This window comes from Lagenorhynchus albirostris, chromosome 1 (assembly GCF_949774975.1).
Source record: "Lagenorhynchus albirostris chromosome 1, mLagAlb1.1, whole genome shotgun sequence".
NCBI lineage: Eukaryota > Metazoa > Chordata > Mammalia > Artiodactyla > Delphinidae > Lagenorhynchus > Lagenorhynchus albirostris.
Window position 1 is genome coordinate 61,034,725 of NC_083095.1, and position 21,853 is coordinate 61,056,577.

The following is a 21,853-nucleotide window of genomic DNA, read 5'->3' on the forward strand; positions in this document are numbered from 1 at the left end:
TCCATCGACAGATGAATGGATAAAGAAGATGTGGCACATATATACAATGGAATATTACTCAGTCATAAAAAGAAACGAAATTGAGTTATTTGTAGTGAGGTGGATGGACCTAGAGTCTGTCATACAGAGTGAAGTAAGTCAGAAAGAGAAAAATAAATAACGTACACTAACACATATATATGGAATCTAAGAAAAAAAATGTTCTATAGAACTTAGGGGCAGGACGGGAATAAAGACGCAGATGTAGAGAATGGACTTGAGGACATGGGGAGGGGGAAGGGTAAGCTGGGACGAAGTGAGAGAGTGGCATGGACATATATACACTACCAAATGTAAACTAGATAGCTAGTGGGAAGCAGCCACATAGCACGGAGAGATCAGCTCAGTGCTTTGTGACCAACTAGAGGGGTGGTATAGGGAAGGTGGGAGTGAGACGTAAGAGGGAGGAGATATGGGGATATATGTATATGTATAGCTGATTCACTTTGTTATAAAGCAGAGACTAACATACCATTGTAAAGCAATTATACTCCAATAAAGGTGTTAAAAAAAAAATTTCCAAAACCAAACTATACTGAAAAGTTGAGCATATTAAGCTATTTTCTGGATTGCCAAGGACTTTCAAATATTTTTCCCCCATCTTGTCTACTCACCATCAAAGATCCAATATAGTAAACACACAGCATGGAAATTGAAAGCAGGAGATGCAATACTGGAGAAGCCAGCTTTTGGTGGAGATGAGAATACACTGCAGAGCTATTACACAGCTCATACATTATTCAGGGTAAATTACACCCTGAAAAATTGTGTTGAGATGTCTCCCACATTTCAAAGGCATAGAGTGGTACTATAGAATTCGTAAATTTCCTGAATAGGGCTCCAAGACTTTAATAAACTCATTGCTCTATCATTTTTAGGAAAGAAGACCTCATCACTAGTTTTTGTGTAATAAATCACCTTAACTTAGACACTAAAATTCTTATCCTGGTCTTCAAATTCAAAAGAGAGATTCGTTCCTAGCTTATAAAGCAAACACACCTATATGGCGGTCTCCCAGCCTGATAAATTCAGATTATTGCGATATATAACAATTTTTAAAAAAACACTTACTACTGTGTAACAGTCATAATGCCGTAAAATATTAAGCTAAACTCCTAGTTACTTTTCCTTTTTTCAAATGTAAGTCAAGCTAAGTTGATTTATAGGTCTCCTATGGGAAGATTATAGAAAAAAAAGAAATGTTTCATGTAACATAACTAGGGATCTATTCCTTACGTCTTTGAACGACATAAGTAAAAATCATACTTTAAAGTGTCAAATAGGGGACTTCCCTGGTGGTGCAGTGGTTAAGAATCCGCCTGCCAATGCAGGGGACACGGGTTCGAGCCCTGGTCCGGGAAGATCCCACATGCCAAGGAGCAACTAAGTCCGTGAGCCACAACTACTGAGCTTGCGCTCTAGAGCCCGCGAGCCACAGCTACTGAGCCCGCGCACCACAACTACTGAAGCCTGCGCACCTAGAGCCCGCACCCCGCAACAAGTGAAGCCACTGCAATGAGAAGCCGGTGCACCGCAACGAAGAGTAGCCCCGCCGCAACTAGAGAAAGCCCGTGCGCAGCAATGAAGTCCCAAAGCAGCCAAAAATAAAGAAATAAATAAAATTTATATTAAAAAAGTGCCAAATAATTTTAAAAATATATGTAACAATAAATGGAATTGTCTAACCTATTAATCAATTGAAGTAAGATTAAGGAGCATTTTTATATTTGAAATGTAAATGATGCTTTTTCCACTTAGAGATTTCTTTCTTTTAAGTTATAAAATTTATGGTTATAAAATTACAAGTATCATCAGAATAAACCACTGGTCTCTTAAGATCCCTTTCTCTATTAAAATTTGTGTCATGAAGTTGATACACATGTTGAAGCAAAGTTTTCAGTGGGTTTTTTTTCTTCTCATCAGAGGCTTTGGAGATGTTTCTACTTTCAGAGAAGAGATCTAAAGTAAAGCAAAATCACCACATGAGTACCTGCAAACTAATATCTTCTCCTTTTGCAAGTAAATTAAAGTTGCAGTGCTGAGAAGATAAACGACCGCAACTCACTCACACAGGTTTGGACAGCAAATTTTATATTTTCCTTGGAAATTTAAGTGACTATGACCTTACCATACATACTGTAGAAAAAGATTTTTTTTAAGACTAAGTTTTTCCAAAGAGATGGTGATGATGCAAACATGGACCTCAAATGCTTTGTGGGCAGGACCTGCCTGAACCAGCTGGACCTCTAAAGAGGGCCTGCAGGCCAGATCTAGTTTGAAGTTCACTGTAGGCACCCAGGGAAGAAGGCAATGTGCATCTTTTACGGACATAAATATTGCCTCAAATAAGTTATTTAAGAGGGTGAGGGAGATTATTTTATATTTTTCCTATTATAGAGCCAAGACACGTTCAATGATTTAAAAATGGAAAAATCAGAAAATGCAGAAGCGTCAAAACTAAAAAATCAAACTGAGCTTCTCTTTAACCTCCCACACACCCTTTACCAACAAACACTACACCAGCAATCACATTCTCCACAGGTACTAACTGTTAAAGTTTGGTGTATTAAAATCATTTAAGGCTTTTTAAAAAGATATAATGGGTATATTCTTTATATGTTTAATTTTACAATAAAGTGGAATTATACTATAAATATTGTTCTACATAATGAAAATCAAATCATCACTAAAGGTTTCCGGGCTAGCATAGAATCAGAAAGAAGAGAAATAGCTGGATTACCTTAATGGTTTAGTGGATTAAAACTATGACAATGGTATGACCCATTTATTTTATGGGGATGAACTAACAAGAAGTCAAAAGATCAGAATGTTCCTATCCACTCTTTGGAACACCAGTTCAGCAGATAGAGCCCAGGAACATGCATATAAATGTTTGCACTCTGACCACTCCCTGCCCCAATTTTAGGTACAGTATACACCATGGCCCCTTGATTACTGCAAGATATCATTTTTTAAAGGGGAACAATTAAAAATTTGTTATAGTCTCTTATTCACTATACTTGATTGGGTTACAGCTTGATTATGTCATGACATCATCCAATTATGAAAAATTACAATGCTTAGCCTGAGATGTTAACACATCATGATTTCAGACATTTCACCCTCATCACCTTGACAGCTACCTACTTGTTATTTTTATAGCAGACTGACCTCATTCATTACATCTTGGTTTTTCCTAATTTCATTTTCTAAGGTATTCATCTTATAGTTCTAAGTGTGCCGTGTGTGTGTGTGTGTGTGTGTGTGTGTGTGTGTGTGTGTGTGTGTGTAAGTTAGACATTGTGAAAGCTATGTGGATGCTAAGAACCTCTCTACTCACAGGAGATATTAAATAAGAATAGCACTGAGGATGAGTGCTGTCATTGCTTTGACCTTTGAAGAGTCTGTGCCTAGAATCTCACAGGATGCTCACTTTATCAGAGAAATGAATAGTAAAACACATATCTGTAGTGTGTTGGGTCATAATGTCCTGCATTATGAGTGTCCAGACCTGCATTTTATTTAAGTAAATACATCAAATATTTATGAAGCACCAGCTATGTGCCAGGAACTATGACAAGCATTGGTGATACCATGGTGAACAGGATAGACCTAATCCTTGCCCTCGAAGTTTCTAGTCTAGTGCGGAAGACAGTCATTAAACAAGGATATACAGATTTGAAGGGTAATCCAAAAGAGGAGGTAGCAGTGCTGTGGAAGTGTAGAGGGAAAAGACCTAAGTCACCCTCCTAGGGAGAGGAAGATATCTCTTCCTGAGAATAAATTAGCCAGGTAAAGATGGGTGAAGAGAAGACAAGTTGAACATTGGGATCTCATAGTAGATGGTCAAAGTGCCTGTTATTTTTGGAAATCAGTGATTCTCAGGCATTGACAAACAAAACATTTTTATGCCACTGGAGAACCTCTAGGAGTGAGATCTTGTTACAACACGCTAAGAAGGTAGACCGAGACTCTCACAGCTCAAGGATATTGCTTCTAGCTCCGAGCTGCCTGTCCAGGCACAAATCAACTTCTCTTCTTTCTCACTGAGGAGGCATTATATGTTTTTCCCTCCCTCAATGTGATTTCTCTTCCAGCTACACCCATCTAGCAGTGACACTATACAGCACAATGTTTCCTAAAATGTGATATGAGGAACACTGGTATAAAAAGGTTACTTTAGGTAGAACAAGGACAAACTTATTAATAGTTATGCATTTATTTTTACAAATTCCTTCTCTCTAAATAAATTCAATTAACACTAGCAAGTCAACTTAAAGAAATATATTGAATAAATAAAAATGAAACTACATTTGGATAACATCATTATACTCGAGGTGCTTTAAACCAATTATTTAACCTTTCTGTACCTCATATTTTTCTTCTGCGAAATGAGAATTATAAGACTGTCTCAAGTATAATGGTGAAATGAAAATGTCCTTAAGTCTTAGGTGAGTTTCTGGTACTTAGTAGATTTTTAGCAAGTGAAATTTTCCTTTTCTTCCCTTTCTTGCTGCCAACATACTGACCTTTCTACTGTCATTCCTATCTGGTCTGTATTATTAAAGATAAAATGTAAAATGCTGCCCATTGACTGTATTTCAAATTAAAAGCTCAAGATAATCTTACTACCATCACGCATTTATCTAAGGCTAGGCTAGATACATAGATACGTAGACATAGACATAAATAAATACACATATATGCCAGTACAAAAGAAGTGTTAAAGACTGGAAATCCCTTTTTTGCGCTAATAATCATTAGGCAGATAGAGAGCTTTGATGCCATCACGATAAAGGTTATTTAATAGACTATGAGTTCATCTTGTTTTATTTCTCTTTAGGTGAAAAGGAGCAGAGGCTTTTAAACTAGAATAGAGGTTGACTTTCAGTTCCACCATTTAAAAGCTGTGTGACTCTGATCATATAACTGGACCCTTCTGAGCCTCAGTTTCCTCATCTAATGATACCTGCTACCTTACAAGACATGGGTAAAGAAGTAGAGACAATGAATGTGAGGCAGAGAACACTATACCTTGCCTGGTCTGGCTTAGCCTATGTGTGGACTAAGAGAAGGGCCTCAGGTGGAAAGTTGTAGGTTCTTGCAAGAGGTTGGGGGTCAGTACAGACAGAAACTGTGGGTACCCAGGGGATGTGGACCCGGGGTCACCACGTAGCATTTTGGCATGTTAGATATGATTTGCTCCATTACGCTATCATGGCCCTTGGTTTGTATCATTCCTGCCTCTTGTTATAAGTATTTGTATGTAATCAGGAAAAAAATATTAAATTACTAATTGTCTTAGCATGGGTTGTCCCAGAAAGCAGAGCCAGAGGAAAATGTTTCTGGGCAATGACTTTATCAAGAAGTGCAAACCCAAAAAAAGCAGGAGCAGTAACAAAAGGAAGCAAAGCAGGGAAGCCAAAAGCCAAAAGCCAAAAGCCAAAAGCCCCAGTACGAGATACATCTCGAAGCTGGCCGCTGGTATGTGTGAACTGATTGCTTAATTTCCAAGGACCATCCTCCGGGAGGCTGTATAAACCAAGTGTCTCAGGACACTCCACCAAGAGATGGATAAGAGCCTATCTACTAGTTCCTTTCTCTCATCATCAAAAGTTCATTTGAGGGCTTCCCTGGTGGCTCAGTGGTTGAGAGTCTGCCTGCCGATCCAGGGAACACGGGTTTGTGCCCTGGTCTGGGAAGATCCCACATGCCTGGGGAGCGGCTGGGCCCGTGAGCCATGGCTGCTGAGCCTGCGCGTCCACAGCTGGTGCTCTGCAATGGGAGAGGCCACAACAATGAGAGGCTTGCGTACAGCAAAAAAAAAAAAAAAAAAAAAAAAAAAGTTCATTTGACAGGGACTTGGGTCCCCTGCACATCTGCCAGGCATGTGGCTGGGCACCACCGCAGCAGGTGACACCTCAGCTTTAAAAGAGCTGCCCAGCGCTGTAGGTGAGGGATGTGTGGCTGGAGCACAAGATGAGGGTCTGTCTGTGGGTGCAGGAGGTTGGCCTGAATCTCATCTGTGGCCGGGCTGAGACTAAAGGTTCTGGAGACGAGTGAGAATGGGAGGATCTGAAGAGGCGTATTAAAGGTGTCTGAATCACTGACTGAAATAACTTACTAGGCACGACACAGTCCTCACATGGACCCACATATCACGCTAAGAAAACTATCCTGAAAGACTGTGACGAATCCCCACAGTGGCTTACGAATAAAAATCAGCTTCGTATTGTGAAAATCTGGTACATCAAACTGAAAACAAAGGAAACTGAGTAGATAGGGGTATTTTTTTCCACAATGCCTCATCTCGGTGAACACAGGTCTCTGAGGAGCTGGAGATGTACTGGAAGAATGAAACGAAGAAGGAAAATAAACTGAGTGAAGCAAATCTAAATGAGTTTACAAGTCAGGAAACCTTGTTACTATCAGTGAGATAAAGGAAAGGGGTTCTCTGGTTCACCAAAGAGATACCCTATTAAGAATTTTTACCATATGACCCAGCAATCCCACTACTGGGCATATACCCTTAGAAAACCATAATTCAAAAAGAGTCAAGTACTACAATGTTCATTGCAGCTCTATTTACAATAGCCAGGACATGGAAGCAACCTAAGTGTCCATCGACAGATGAATGGATAAAGAAGATGTGGCACATATATACAATGGAATATTACTCAGCCATAAAAAGAAAGGAAACTGAGTTATTTGTAGTGAGGTGGATGGACCTAGAGTCTGTCATACAGAGTGAAGTAAGTCAGAAAGAGAAAAACAAATACGTATGCTAACACATATATATAGAATCTAAAAAAAAAAAAAGTGGTTCTGAAGAACCTAGGGGCAGGACAGGAATAAAGATGCAGACGTAGAAAATGGACTTGAGGACACGGGGAGGGGGAAGGGTAAGCTGGGACGAAGTGAGAGTGTGGCATGGACATACATACACTACCAAATGTAAAATAGATAGCTAGTGGGAAGTAGCCACATAGCACAGGGAGATCCGCTCGGTGCTTTGTGACCACCTAGAGGGGTGGGATAGGGAGGGTGGGAGGGAGACGCAAGAGGGAGGAGATATGGGGATATATGTATATGTATAGCTGATTCACTTTGTTATAAAGCAGAAACTAACACACCATTGTAAAGCAATTATACTCCAATAAAGATGTTAAAAAAAAGAGAAATTTTAGCTGTTTTAATGTATTCCTACTTGTCAAGTTCTATGATGCACTAATTATAAGTGTATGCAGATTTTTTATATACTTTTATGACATATGCATTAAAGAGGCAGAGGCATGTCAAGGAAAGAGGACGCTCCAAATCTTTATAGGTGCTGTTCTGGAAGGGAGGCAACATGAAAAAGAGGAAAGTTGGAAAAACATGAGTAGCGGGAAGAATGAAAAAGAGGAATGTTGGAAAAACATGAGTAGCAGGAAGAATACAGACCTGTGTAGATATTGTTCAAAGGAGGAGAGAGGATATGTGCTTGACTTCAATTTCTTTATAGTCATCAGCTCTCTTTTTTTTTTGATCTGGATACTGTTGATTACATTTAGGTGTTGATGAAAATGTCAATGAGACATTTTCTAAAATCACACAGTATTATTTTAAAAGGCATTATTTTACTTTAAAGAAAATATTTTGTGTTAATATGTCCCTTGAGAAACATTCTCATTTAAATTCTACACCTTGTGAAGAAATTGAATTATTGAGTTGTTCCAAATCTGCAGAAAATGATCTGAAAGTTTTATAATTAATATATAACAAAAAGGTGTTGCTAAAATGCATTAAAGAATTATATAAAAGACTAAACATAAAGCACAAAACAATGAAGACAGTGCAAACTTTTTTTAAAGCAACAAATACTTTTCAATTTATGGAAGAACAGCTGTGTAAACTACCACAGAACCCATGGTCTATGTAGTCATATCACTGAGGCATGTTCCTGAAGATAAAGTGCTTGGTTATAGTCAGCCACAGCTTCATCAATCAGACCTATTTTACCACGAACTTCTGCTCTAAGATTATATACTAGAGCATCATTAGGTTTCAAAGACAGAGCTGTAAAAGAAAAAAATTTCAAGATATGTTTTGTGCTAGCATTCAAAACGCTTCACTTTTTTAAATAAAAATTTTATAATATAAGAACTTTAGTATTATCTATTTGAAAACATTTTTCCTCATATGTACTTAATTATTTAGTTAAATTTAAAACACTGAATCTTTCTAAGAAAATTAACTTGGGAAAACACAGTACAATGTCTTTTTTGAAAGGCTGACAATGTTTATGTATGGTTTCCCTAATAATTTTCTATGTCTTAGCTTACCAATGCTGTAAGTTATTACATAAAGGAATCCATACTGATTACATTAAAGATATGATATATAAAACCATTAATTCTAATGTTAGTTTATCTAGGCAAATAGACTTGATGATTTTCTTCTTTTGTCATCAAAAACAAACAAATCAACCATTATAATATTAATCAAAAAATTACAAAAAAATATACCTTTACTTAGGTCTTCTTCAGCTAGTTCATATTGCTTTAAACAACAGTAGAAGTATGCTCTGTTAAAATATACTGCAGCCCAAAATGGACAGCTTTCAACTACATGTGCAAAGTCTTCTTTTGCTTCTTCATAGCTCTTTAATACTGTATTTGCAATAGCTCGATTCATGGTAGCACATTCATTTTCTGGATCAAACTTTAAAGCCTTTGAGAAGTAGTCAATAGCCTATAAAAGTGTGAAGATAATGATAATCTGAATATATTTTAATTGGCAGCTATACAGCAACTTGAAACACTTTTAATATAAAACTAAGGCCAGTGGCACACTGAGGAGATAGTGGAAGCATTTCATCCCAGATGCAGATGATAAGGAGGTGCCAGCATCTGCAGAGAATGTAAAAGACAATAATAAAACCAACCAATAGTTGGTCTGCTTTTTGTTATCACCATGTGTCAGCAGTGTTAGATAGTGTCAGAGACAAAATACTCTCTGCTGAGGTGAAATGTTCCACTACCACCTCCACCTCCCCCACTACACACAAATCTCACATCCCTGTACAGCAGTAGAAAAAAGTAAAATATAAGTTAGAAAAGAAGGTCACACAGGAGGATAAATATAAGTTTGAAAATTAACATTTTTCATATAAAAGCAGAGTAAGGGTTAAAGAGAGAAGCGAATTTTGAAAGTAAAGTTCTAAACCTTACCAAAAGAGATTAAAAACTCCGTTATACTATGAAAAGCTATAAAGGAAGAAAGACAGAAGATTAAAATCAGCTTGTCAAGAAGATCAAAAACTCTAGATGATTCACAACTCGTCATCAAGCCGGAAGGGACCCTCCAAATTGTGGTCCATCGACTGGTGTTGGGGTCTTGATCAACATTAAGTTAGAAAAATTTTAAAAACTGGTCCTTCATCACACATTGCTTGAGATGCCAATTAGACACCCTACTACTCAAGGTAGGAATCTCATCTCTAACTCTATGATGGATGGAAAATGTGCCTCCTACTTTAAAACTTCCCTAAAGGAAAAGTTGTTTTTAACAATATGGCTTGCTGTCTCCAATTCCTAACCACTCGACTTTTCCCCAGTACAGCACAGTCTGGGCTCTATCTACCTCCCCCTAGCCCATGAGGTCTGCTCTTGCTAAGCCTGAAGGTGTCGTCAAGCCCAGTAAGCATTTTCTAGTCCTTTCTTTCCATGGCATTTCTGTGGCACAGATGCTCTTGGTCTCCCCTTCCCTCTTAAAACTCTCTCTGTCCTTGAGACAGGGTGTCTCCCTAGTTTTTCCCCTACCTCTCTGATCATTTTCTATCAGTCTTCTTCATGGAACTATTTTTCTCTATATTTCTCAGGGATGTGTCCTCAGTTCACTTCCATTGTGGGTGAAGTGAAACATTGAGAGCATGGTGGCCAGGAGCCCAGACCATGGGGCCAGATTTCTAGGTTCAAACCCTGGCTCTACCACTTATTAGCTCTTTGGTGAGTAACTAAAATACTCTGACTCGATTTTTCTCGTCTATAAAATGGAGGCAACAAATCGAACCCTACTTTCAGTGCTGCTATGAGGATTAAGTGAGCTGACAGGTAAAGTACTGAGAAAAATATGCAGAATATAGTAAGGACTCAGACAATTATTGATACATCTTTTTTTTTTTTGCCAGTGTCTACAAATGGAGAGATGTCATAGCCCTCAGGTAATACTCCATGAATTTTACTGCCTGAGACTTTTGAGAAGCAATTAGATCAAGATTGTGTGACCCATCTCATCCCAGAATGGGAGCTATTCTATGCTGTAGTTAAGTGCAATTTAAGGATCCCTTAAGATGGCAGCAGAATTGACATCCCTCTGCGAAGAGCTTAAATTAAAGAGAATTCACTCCTGAACAGGAGGCTGGACTCACAGTCATTATAAATGAGGCAAGGGAATGACTCGAAGCAGAGCCAAGATTTCCTTCAAAAATTAATTTGTTTCATTTTAATTCACCAGTAAATGATCAATAAAGGCTACACAATTCTACATCACAAAAGCATGACTTGCAATCAGGTAGGAGCAAATGCCTACTTCAGCTAAAATAAATGAACTTAGTAAAACACAATAGTATGGTTAACTCTGAACAATGTAACTTTCTATTACAACTTTGAAAACATATTACTTAGAAAATGAAAGCCTATAAATTTAATGAGGTTACTCGAAGAACAGGAGCATTAACTATGAAGTAGTTAGGCCAAAGACGCCTACCACAATAGATGGCCTTGATTTAACAATTGGTCTAATGCCCTCATATCTGTAAGTAATTAGGAAGCAGATCCAGGTATTTTTTAAAAGTCACCTGTAATTCATGACACATGCATGTAGCTCATCCAATTGTGGTTTAAAACCATTAAGTCACTAACCAACCATAAAAGAAGCCAGAACACATACATGTTTTAACCCTTTAGAGATTATCTGGTCTGTTGAGGGACCCTTCCTCCTGGCCCTAAATCTTCTTTCCATACATCAGAAACAAAGCGGGAGGGGGAGGATGGACAGGAAATAGAAGAATTTGCTCCACAAAGAAGCATAGAGCATACCAAAATAGCTGAATAACTACTCTCAAAGTCTACTTGTCTCTGAAGGGAGCACATACTGCAAAGCCCGAGTATCCAGTATATCAAGACAGAGAGCGGAATACATTTTAGATCAAATATTTGCCCAGCTGATGTGTCCCCAGCTTGGGGGAGCAAGAGCCATACTTAAAAAAAAAAAATAATCAAAGATCAAACTACACTTTAGATCTAACCAAATAGTTTTATACATGATGTCCATAGAGTGATTAAGGACAAATAAGTTTAAATGTGAGGGTCTCCCTCTCATGTGGACCTTAAACACTGACAGAAACAGAAAATTGCCCTGGGCACTGTGTTTGTCTAATGCTCGTTAACTAACTCTACAATGCAGAGAAACATTGCCAAGACCCAGCCAGAGTGTGGTCTGAGCTTGAGGAAGTTTAAGGCAACTGACCCTGGCCTGTCAGCCTAGGAAAACATTAGCCTCCCAGCTGTCTGAGGTCTGAGCTATGACAATCTCATTCATGCCTTATATAATAATACCTTTGATAATTCTCTGTCCCAGCAGCTAGCTTCACCACTGAGGTCAACCAGCCTCATCACAGGGGTCAGCAAGCTAACTGATCTAACTTGGGAAACAGCTAAACTAAGGCAATGGCAGTAGAAATAGAACGGAAAGGGCATATCTGAGAAAAAAACTAAGAAGGAAATTTGACAGGATTAGATGACTGATTAGATGAAGAAGTTGAGGAAGAGAAAGTTACAATTGATGCTAAGATTTTTACTCAGGCGACTCCATGGAATGACATCTTGAATTGAGACAGGGTTATACGAAGAAGAGTTGGACGGGGCGTAGAGGATAGAGAGATTAATTCAGTTTTGGCTCTCATGCACTTGTAAAACATCCAGTTTTAGCAACTGGCGATAAATATGGGTTAGGAGCTCAGAAGAAAGGTGGAGGCTGACATGTAGTATAAGCCATGGGTATAGATGGGCTTTCTGAGTAAGGAAATATGGAGAGAAGAGAAAGCAGTGTGATTCCTGGCATTAAAGAGCTTAACTGGAATGAGGAGATAAGAGACTAACACACAGAAACAATTGTGGGGTGACAGAAAGCTGTACTGAGTCTGTATAGAAATAATTATATACAAAGCAGTATGGAGTCAAGATCTCACTTTAAATTTAACCACAACCTCAAATGAGAACTTGAAGTTGTCTGGTGGTTCTACTATACTTCCCTAGAACATTCACCCTACCGCTCTCTAAAATAATTATTTCATATTTTCTCTTCAAAACTCCTAGCCATACTCTCCCCCTTTATACCTGTCCATCCTCACTCTTAACTGGTAACTGGTACTCATATTCCATGAAAAAAATGTAATCATTTAAGAGAAATACCTACTATCAAAATCTACCTAGCTACAGCCAGCTGTGCCCCAACTCTCTGCCTTCCCTCATAACATAATGGATAGTGTGTCCTGCTCCCTTCAAAGGCCACCCCTGGAACTTCCAAACTTTAGCCCCATCGAATCCTCAAAGATTTTGATCCTAATTATCCCTGCCACTCTCCCCTGCCCCAACAATTTCTCCCTTTCTACTAGATCCTTTCATTAACACAGGAGCATGAATCAGCATCCCTCATATTTTAAAAAATTAAAAATACGAACACCTTACTCCACTCTAGCCACCACCCCCATTTAACTACTTCTCTTCACAGAAGAATTTCTCCAACTCGTTGAACTGTCTCTAATTCTTCACCTCACATGTTCTCCACAACCCTTTCCGCTCAAGGCTCTGATGCCATTGCGACTCCAACAATGTTCTTGCCAAAGTCATCAATGATTTTCTCCATCCTGCCCTTCCTTGACTTCTCAGCAGCATTTGACACAGGACACATTTCCCTTCTTAAAGTACTTTATTCTTGAGGTGATATCATGCTCTCCTGCTTTCCTTCCCAACATCCTGACTGGATACTCCCCACTCGGTCTACACTCTGGAGTCTCCTCTCTACTTCACTTCCAAACACTGGTATTGCCCCAGGGCTTGCTCCTTAAACCCCTTCTCTCCATCTATACTATCCACCCAGGTAATCTCATATAGTCCCACACGTATGCTAGTACTGATATACTGATGCTTAAATAAGATGGTATTAAATGTTTATCACTACTAATATTGTTTATTTTCTATTTCTTCCTCCAATAAAATGTAAGGTACATCATAAAAGAAGTCCTCCTTATCTTGTTTAGCTCTGTATCCTCAGGATCTTAATTCCTAGCACATGGCAGGTACATTATAAATATAAGGAGATTGAAAGAATGAAGAACTAAGTGGAATCAGGAAATATCTGCTCAGCTTTTCCAGCGAAATACAGACAAGGACTTTAGCCTCTTGGTAGATAAAGGTGCCCCAAAGATCATTTTTAAGGGGTATGGTGACAGGATCGGGTGTTAGAGGAGAATACAGAGGTTACAGATCTCAGAAAATGCAAGCAATAAAAACAACTTTTTAAAATGAGAATGTTATCTTAGAAGCAAGGACTGTGGAAAGTTCTGAGAAACACAGAGCTTGTGGTAGAAGCCTTCCCAAACCAGGCTAGGCTAGAAAGGACATACTGTAAAGTCCTGTGCAATAGCATCAGTGGTAGCTCAACTCGGAAAGTTACCATGGCCTATCACCGTATCTCTCACAAGTAAATCTGCTATTAGTTCAGGAAAAAAAAATTATCTCATTCAAATATAGGGAACAGAAAAGTAATTTGCATGCCTTCATTGTAAAAAACAAAGATAAAAAAGTAAGAGCTTAATTTTTGGAAAGATCATAAAAACTGCCCAGAAAAAAATGTATTCCTACAATGTAGATAAAAATTATAATGTAACATTATAAAATAAACTAGAAAAAAATTGTTAAGGAAGAAACTGCATTTAAGAAATAAATAAATAAATAATAAAGGATCTTAGAAAAAGGATCTTCCTGGCCAGGAAGATATGTCACGGAAATGGGACAGAACTAAAAAAAAAAGTTTTAAAGAAACCTGGATCATAAGGTCAACCAGGGAATAACAGTAAAAATTTAGGGGATGCAAAAGAAAATGAAACAGATGTTAAAAGATAAACATTTGAAAAAAATAATTGGCATATAGGAGTCAAAAGACGTCCTATTTATAATCATTGGTATTCATCCCCAATGAAGAAAATCAAAACAATGGAATAGAGAAAAATATTTACACTGAATTCAACAAAGATTTTCTGAAATCTACATATTGAAAATGCACACTCTGTACTTGATAACTTTGACCCCAAAAGCTTAACTCTAACACATACTTTTAAGTAAAAAAACTTTTCACTTATGGGCTTCCCTGGTAGTGCAGTGGTTGAGAGTCCGCCTGCCGATGCAGGGGACACGGGTTCGTGCCCCGGTCCGGGAAGATCCCACATGCCACGGAGTAGCTGGGCCCGTGAGCCATGGCCGCTGAGCCTGCGCGTCCGGAGCCTGTGCTCCACAACAGGAGAGGGCACAACAATGAGAGGCCCACGTACCACAAAAAAAACCAAAACAAAACAAAAAACTTTTCACTTAAAAAAAATAAATAAAATAAAAACTTTGGTTATCCTGACAAAAAGAAGTCACCAATAACGAAAATCAGGTTTGCATCAGGCTTTTGACACCAACATACGCAACACCAAAAAAATAGTGAAACAGCACTTACAAAACACTCAAGGAAAGAAAAAATGAGTCAAGGACTCTAAACCCAGACATGCTGTCGTAAGATATAAAGGCTGCAGGCTAACAGCTGTGAACATGAAACAATTCAAGGAATATTGTTCTCATGAACCCTTTCTCAGGACTCTACTAGAAGACTAATTTCAGACCACCAAGAAATGATTGGTTAGGAGGGAAACTTTGGCAAAAAGCCTGGTGATAAGAATTAAATATATTTAACTGAAGAACTAAGACTAAACGTGAAATAAAGGTAACAAAATAGTATATGCAAATATTAAATCCTCTGGCAGTGTAGGAATGATGAAACACAACAAAATGGAAGAATACAGAGAGAGTGGAAAGCAAGCTGACATGACAAGCTGACAGAACAAGCTCAAGCATATTTAAGGATATAAATATAAACATTTTTCAAAAGAGCATAATACTAACTAAAATTGACTAATAGATGAGAGGGAGAAATAAGGGAGGAAGAGATTAAAGGGTCATTTTATTGTTCTTCATAGAAGAGAACTAAAGAAATAAGGAAGTAAGGGCACAAGGGTATTTTTATAAAGGTCATCACTAAAGCAAACAGTAAACCTTCCTAAATATTAGAAAAACTCTGAAATTTTAAAATAAAACAGACCACAGAATAAAATATTTTAAATACATGTAAACAGAAAATATGATATAAAATAACAGAACTAAGACCAAACATATTGACTGTGCCAAAATGTCAATGGGATATAACCTACCTATTAAAAGATAAATATTTTCAAATTGTCATCTAAACCAAAATCCAGCTCTACGCTGTATAAAAGAGACACAGCTAAAACAAAAGATTCTAAACACTGAAAATAAAAGGAAGGGCAAAGGACTATCAGGCGAAAGCAAACCAAATGAAATCAGAGGTCAGGATCTTCACATCAGATAAAGGAGAATTTATTCCAAAGAGAAACAAAGAAGAGCATTTGTAATGCTGAAGACTACAATTCACAATGCATATGTAACATGTATGAACATCTATACATGAAATAGCAGCAATTTTCATAAAGCAGAAATTACAAGAGATGTAAAGAAAACTATCTAGGGCCACACTAATTATAGGATACTTGAATAAACCTTTCTCTGTCTAAGATAAACCAAATTAAAAAAAAAAGTACGGATATAGACTAATTATACTCCAATATTAGAAAATATAAAAGCCCTTCCTCTTGAACATTTTAAGTGCCCTATTAATTTATTCTTTAGTCAAAGGAGAAATAAAATTTCAAATGCAATGTTTTGGGAAAACAAAAATAAAAGCATTAAAGAGCAAAATACAGGGGATACTGCTGAAAACAGTACTGGGGGAAAAGCATAACCTTAACAATTTATCACAATATAAATGAAAGGGTGACAATAAATGGATTAAGCTTCTGACTCAAAAAGATAGACAAAGAACAAAATAAAATTGAAGATGAACAAAAGAGTGAATATAGATTTAAAAAAACAAAAAATAGCGTTTGAGTCATGCAATGCATTACAGTTCAAATAAAATAAATTCAAAATATAAAAAATATCATCTAATAGCCCAACACTTTCATTTCAGCCGTTATGAATTAAGGTCCAAAAAGATTAAGTTGTCATGAAAACCAGAACTAACAGACATATCTCCTTACTCCAGTCAAGTGCTCATGTGACTGAAACTCAGCAAAGGTAGAAATTAAGACAAGTTAGATAATCACATCACGAAAGATGGAAGGAAGTCTGACATTTGGCTAAGTGGGGGCAAAGAGCAGAGGATTCCAGGCTGGAAGCTGGTGACAATGGATAGCAAGGCGACGACTGCCGGCACTCAGAGAAGTCCAAAACAGTGTTTACTGGACAAGTGCTGAGTGGCTGATGATAATGAGGAGAAAAAATCCATAGAGGTGTAAACATTTAATAAGTAATTATAAACATTTTTATGAAAGAGAAAAAAATTTTTAAAGAGCTAATGAATAAATTAGCCTGACATATAAGGATTGCATTTTGAAACTATATGTAGCAGAGAAAGCATTTACCGTCAAAAAGAAAATGTTAAGGAAAACTCTTATTACCTGGGAAAACTGTCTGTGGTGAAAATAGATATTTCCTGCATTAAAGTAAGCCAGCGAGTACATGGGGTTTAGAGAAATTGCTGCTTGATAGTCTCTCATTGCATTCTGTTGTTGACCCATAAACTCATGAATCACACCACGATTTGTTAAGAATTCTGCTCTAGTATTGATCTGCAATATAATAGTATAAGTATTTAGCATCTGGGAATAGTACTTATCTCCAATTTCATGTCTGCAAAAATGGACGTTATGAAATCTCTTTGTGGGAAACTAGTAATTTTACAGGGCAAGTGAAACCCCATTAGAGCAAATATTTTGAGAAACAACTCCGAATGAAGTTGGTTCAGTGTCAACACTTGGTTTATTTGGTTGCAATAAAACAAACAATCTTAGTGCTCTACTCAGTTCCTTTGCAAAGAATAGATGTAAGGGGAAAAAAGCTCATCTGTTTAGCTCTGTTAAAGATTACAACATCTACCTAAATTTACAAAAAAAGAATCCAAAATCTAGAAGAAAAAAGGCAGATTTTCTGTCACTGCATTTTTTATTTGCCATTTCACTACAGAAGAAGCTGGGGATTTACACTATTCTTTCTTTAGTTCCTTCAAACCCAGAACATTATTTTATTTTTTGCATTCATTTTTTATTACACAATAATATTGATGTATCATGAAACTATAAATTTGCATTTACTGAGAGGAATCAACATTTATTAGGGATTTGTTTTTAATTTTTTTAAATGCATTAGGTTATAAAACTGGTAAGCTATAATAACTCTTTAGGAATCTCCTAGGGAAAAAATACAAACATTATGTTCTCTACAAGTCACTTTTAGAAAGCAACAGAGAACTTCTTATTTGATCTTACTCACTGATGATGTTAATTTAATGCTAATGATAATATAATCTGAGTGGATTTTTACCTTTATGGCAGCATTTATATCCTGAATTGCAGCAAAATTATCACCCATCTGAAGAGAGACCACAGCTCTTCCTTCATAGGCTAGGTAGCTCTTCGGATCAACTTCTATGGCAATGGTAAAGTGGTTCCAAGCTTTCTGGAATTTTCCTTGGGCCTAAAATAATTTTCCATTTACACCAAGTAGGAAATTGTCCATATCATGACAAATGTTTATGATTCTAACTTAATCAAATAAAGGCTTTAGTATGGGTATATTTATATTGTGCTTAATCTAAGATATTTTAAACAAGGAAGTAGGCTGTACTGTGAGTCCATTCAATTGACTGATTACCTCTGAGCATTTATGCTGAAATTTTAATTAACTGAAATAAATCTAATTGTCAGAGTCATCTCTTATACCAGTCCTGAACAACATAAAATCTTGACCACGATGGGAAACACCAATGCTTCTGACAATCACCACAAATTTTACACTGAGCTCTGCACACACAGGCAGGAATTGTCTATTTGTTTGGCATTGAATCTCCAGTTATACATACTATACATAATAAAATAAATATGTGTTGAATAAGTAAATGAATAAACTGATGGTGTAAAACCTATTTGATAAATTGTACCAGCATCACACATTCCATGAAAACTGCATGCAAACCTACCAAGCAGGTGTGTATACCAACCTTAGAGCCAACTGGAAAAAAAGAAAGAAGGTTAGGAGAGGACACTGTTAACAGAATGATGTCAGAGTATTTCCTAGAGAAGGCCATTTGGCAATTAAATACCTCATCACAGGAGGGCAGTGAGTTGATAAATTCAGCACAGTCCAGAGACTGTCCTTTATTCCTGTGGGTTCAAAATCCCAACTTGCCAGAGCCTCAGAAGCGGACTCTCACATAAACCAAGCAAAGCCCAGTGACTCTTGCATAAAACTAACACGAAAGATAACCAATAAGTTAACTAGACATTGTTCTTTAACCAGTAAAGCTTCTCCCTCACAGTAAATTATGGGGAAACCAACATCGAATTGAACAAGGAATTGAACTTGTCTGTTCTGACAACAATTGTTTTGCTCACTTCCATAACTCTAGTGGTAGGCACATAGTAGGGGAATCTGTTTCATATTCGTCCAAGAAATGGTCACTCTTCCCCCAAACAGGATTTGATGGGCCTCTCTAACTCTCCTTTTTCAGTCCTTCCTTTCCTGATTCAAGTCTTCCTCACACTAATGTGTTTTTCAATCCTCCTTCAGGTTGATATATATCAGTGAGATCTTCATAAAACACAAATCTGATGTCACTGCTCTGGTGATTGACATTCACACTTTTCACTGACCTGGACCAGTTAAAAAGACCTTCACCTCCAGTCATTACTCAATTCAGTCTCATCCCATACCACTCTCCCCTTGTCCATAACATTCCGTCCCCTTGAGCCCTCTGTCTCTTTCTCACAAGACTTTATAATGGGCTGTTCCCTCTCTCTGGAACACTGTGTTCTAAGCCCTAACTCCTAGTCCTAATTCTAGTCTTTCACACCTCAGTTTAAATGTTAATTTCTCAAAAAGCCTTCCCTCACCCCTAAAATGAAGCTAGGTTCCCCGGTTATAAGTTGTCCTAAAACCCATCCTTTTTCTTGGTTGCACTTATCCTGAATAGAATTAAATACTTATTAATAAGACTGCTTGGTGCTTCTCTCTCCAGTTGGTAGTAAACTCTACAAGAAGAACCAGTGTATTTTGGGCACTGCTGTATCACTAGGCCTAGATCAGTTCCTGTCCTCTACTAGGTGCTCAGTAAATCCTTGTTGAATGCAATGAATGATGCTGTTAACACATTTCTTTTGATTACAGTAAGTTCTAGCTGTTTTAGGAGTCACCCTGTCTCTGAGTTTGCAAATTTCTACTGTGATCAAATAATGGCTAATTTTATGTTTAACACTCAGAAGGCAATCTTACTTCCCTTATTAATCAGTTCTTGGGCATACCTCACTATAACCAAACCCACAACCACCTCCAATATTATTAATCTTAGGTCAGCCAAATTCACTTACTTCTAAATGAAAAAAATTCAACTTTAATGACAGATTATTAATAGGAATTTATGCAAATTACCATAATTTAAACATATTTTGGACCACTGTTTAAATTTTTTAATATTAAAAGGGATAAAAAGATTATTCCTTTCCTTTTCATGGAAAATATAACACATCTAGCACTTTATTCCACGAATACCACTACATCTTTTGTTAGTGCACATAGCTCGGTGAGTGCATGGGTCAGGTCAGAGTGTCCCAGAAATCACTCAGAGACCTGTGTGACAACACAACAGAGCAACACCCTTCCAACTTGCTGGAAGGACAAATGCCTGGTCTCTTGCCTTCCGGTATGTTCTAATTCACTGCCATTTGGAAGATGACCTGAATTCAGAAAGCTCTATGCAGTGGTTGTCTGATCCATCGCATAGATCATACATTGTTTATTCCCTTTAGCTTTTCACTAATTTAATAGGCCAAAACCTGTGGAGCCCAGGTATAAGCTAGTGAAACAAATTTTAGCCAGGTTCTTATATGTGAAACTCATCAGGCAAGTTTAAAAGTTGTCTATAAGTGTGGTAGGTATAAGGGGGTGAGGTAGAAAGGGGTGCAGGCGTTAAGGAAACTCAGGTTCAGAAGATCCTCATCTCACTATCACGCCAGGTCCCTGGGTATGCTCTCCAGGCAGGCTGCCTATAACTCAGCAAACCCCTGCTTCTCACCGCTGCTCTGAATACGAATAAGAAAAGAAAGGTAAAATGTTCATAGCCAAAGAAATATCATGTATCCCCATCACCACTAACAGGCCAAATATATTCTTTTTCTTGCCCAAAAGGTGCTTCCGTGGTAAAATGTTGTTATACAGTATTACCTGCAAATTATAGCCTAAACAAATTCTGGCTTTTGTATAGACTGGATTAAAATGCAGTGCTTTCAGAAAGTCCTTCTGTGCTTGTCTGATGGCCTCATCATGTCCATATTCCATGTAAGAATTTCCCCGTCCGATGTAAGCATCCAGAAAGTAGGGATCAATTTTCACAGCCCAGGTAAAGAAATTGACAGCTTCTTCAAACTCTTTATTTCTGAAAACAAATTAAAATATTGATGCTTTCTGGTGAATAATCTAACTGCTTTCCTGTATATAACCTCTTCATAAAGAAATGCATTGACCCTTAAAAAACTTAATTTTTATTATTTTTTATTTTCATAAGAACTAATTGTGTAAGTCCATATGACCTAAGGAAGCCTGATGGATTCTTTAAAGATATTGGTAAAAGGAAAGAGGGGAGGTAAGAGACATTTTTATAGCAGAATATGCTGGGATGACATGCTAGAGTTCTTTTTCAGAATTATAAAAATCTGAATGGCCTTCTTGAACCTGTTTTTAACAGTTATCAGTGGCCAGTATAGAAAGACATATGCTATTATTTATAAAATACACTATTTAAATCAGATTAAAATAAATCCACTGTTATTTATTTAATATGTCCTTTATAATGAAAGGAGCTAGATTTTTATCACATGGGAGTTCTTACTTCAGATCTTCTATAAAGGCAGCCCATTTCATCTTGGACACCAAGAAAGGAGGGGAGAAAAAGAAGTAAAATGCATTTTATTTATTAACTTGTGAATATATGTGACTAAATGATAACTCTGTCTCTCTATCTTCCTTAATTAGTCTCCTATGGTGAGGAGAGGGCTGTTGAAGGAACCGAATATTCCCATGTCCATGGGTATATAAAGTCACTTTTCCACTTCACGTGCATATCTAATAATTATTTTTAATCTCAATTAATATGGAGAGTCTAGAATTTTTTTTAATAGAATGAAGGCACTAACACTGAATAACTGCTTACTTACCAGGTACTGTGCTAAGTGCTTTACATACGCGATTTTACTTAATCCTTCCAACATTTCTGTAAGCTTGTTATAATTTTTTATATTTTATAGATTAAAAGAATACCATGGCTCAGAAAAGTTTGCACATAGTAAATAACATAGTAAATAGCATGCTAAGATTGCACTGAGCAA

The 21,853-nt window shown here is 37.2% G+C and overlaps 1 protein-coding gene across 1 annotated transcript in view; it reads right to left on the reverse strand.

The window, feature by feature from the left end:
• Nucleotides 1-7,805: 7,805 nt before the first annotated feature.
• Nucleotides 7,806-21,853, reverse strand: part of TTC6 (tetratricopeptide repeat domain 6) — a 200,619-nt gene continuing 186,571 nt past the window's right edge. Inside the window, exons 26-30 of the mRNA XM_060163954.1 lie at nucleotides 20,694-20,904; nucleotides 17,799-17,951; nucleotides 16,877-17,047; nucleotides 8,547-8,772; nucleotides 7,806-8,097 (exon numbers count right to left, since the gene is read on the reverse strand). Of these exons, the coding sequence (XP_060019937.1) occupies nucleotides 7,961-8,097; nucleotides 8,547-8,772; nucleotides 16,877-17,047; nucleotides 17,799-17,951; nucleotides 20,694-20,904 (898 nt within the window). The 3' untranslated portion in view covers nucleotides 7,806-7,960. The remainder of the gene's footprint in view (nucleotides 8,098-8,546; nucleotides 8,773-16,876; nucleotides 17,048-17,798; nucleotides 17,952-20,693; nucleotides 20,905-21,853) is intronic.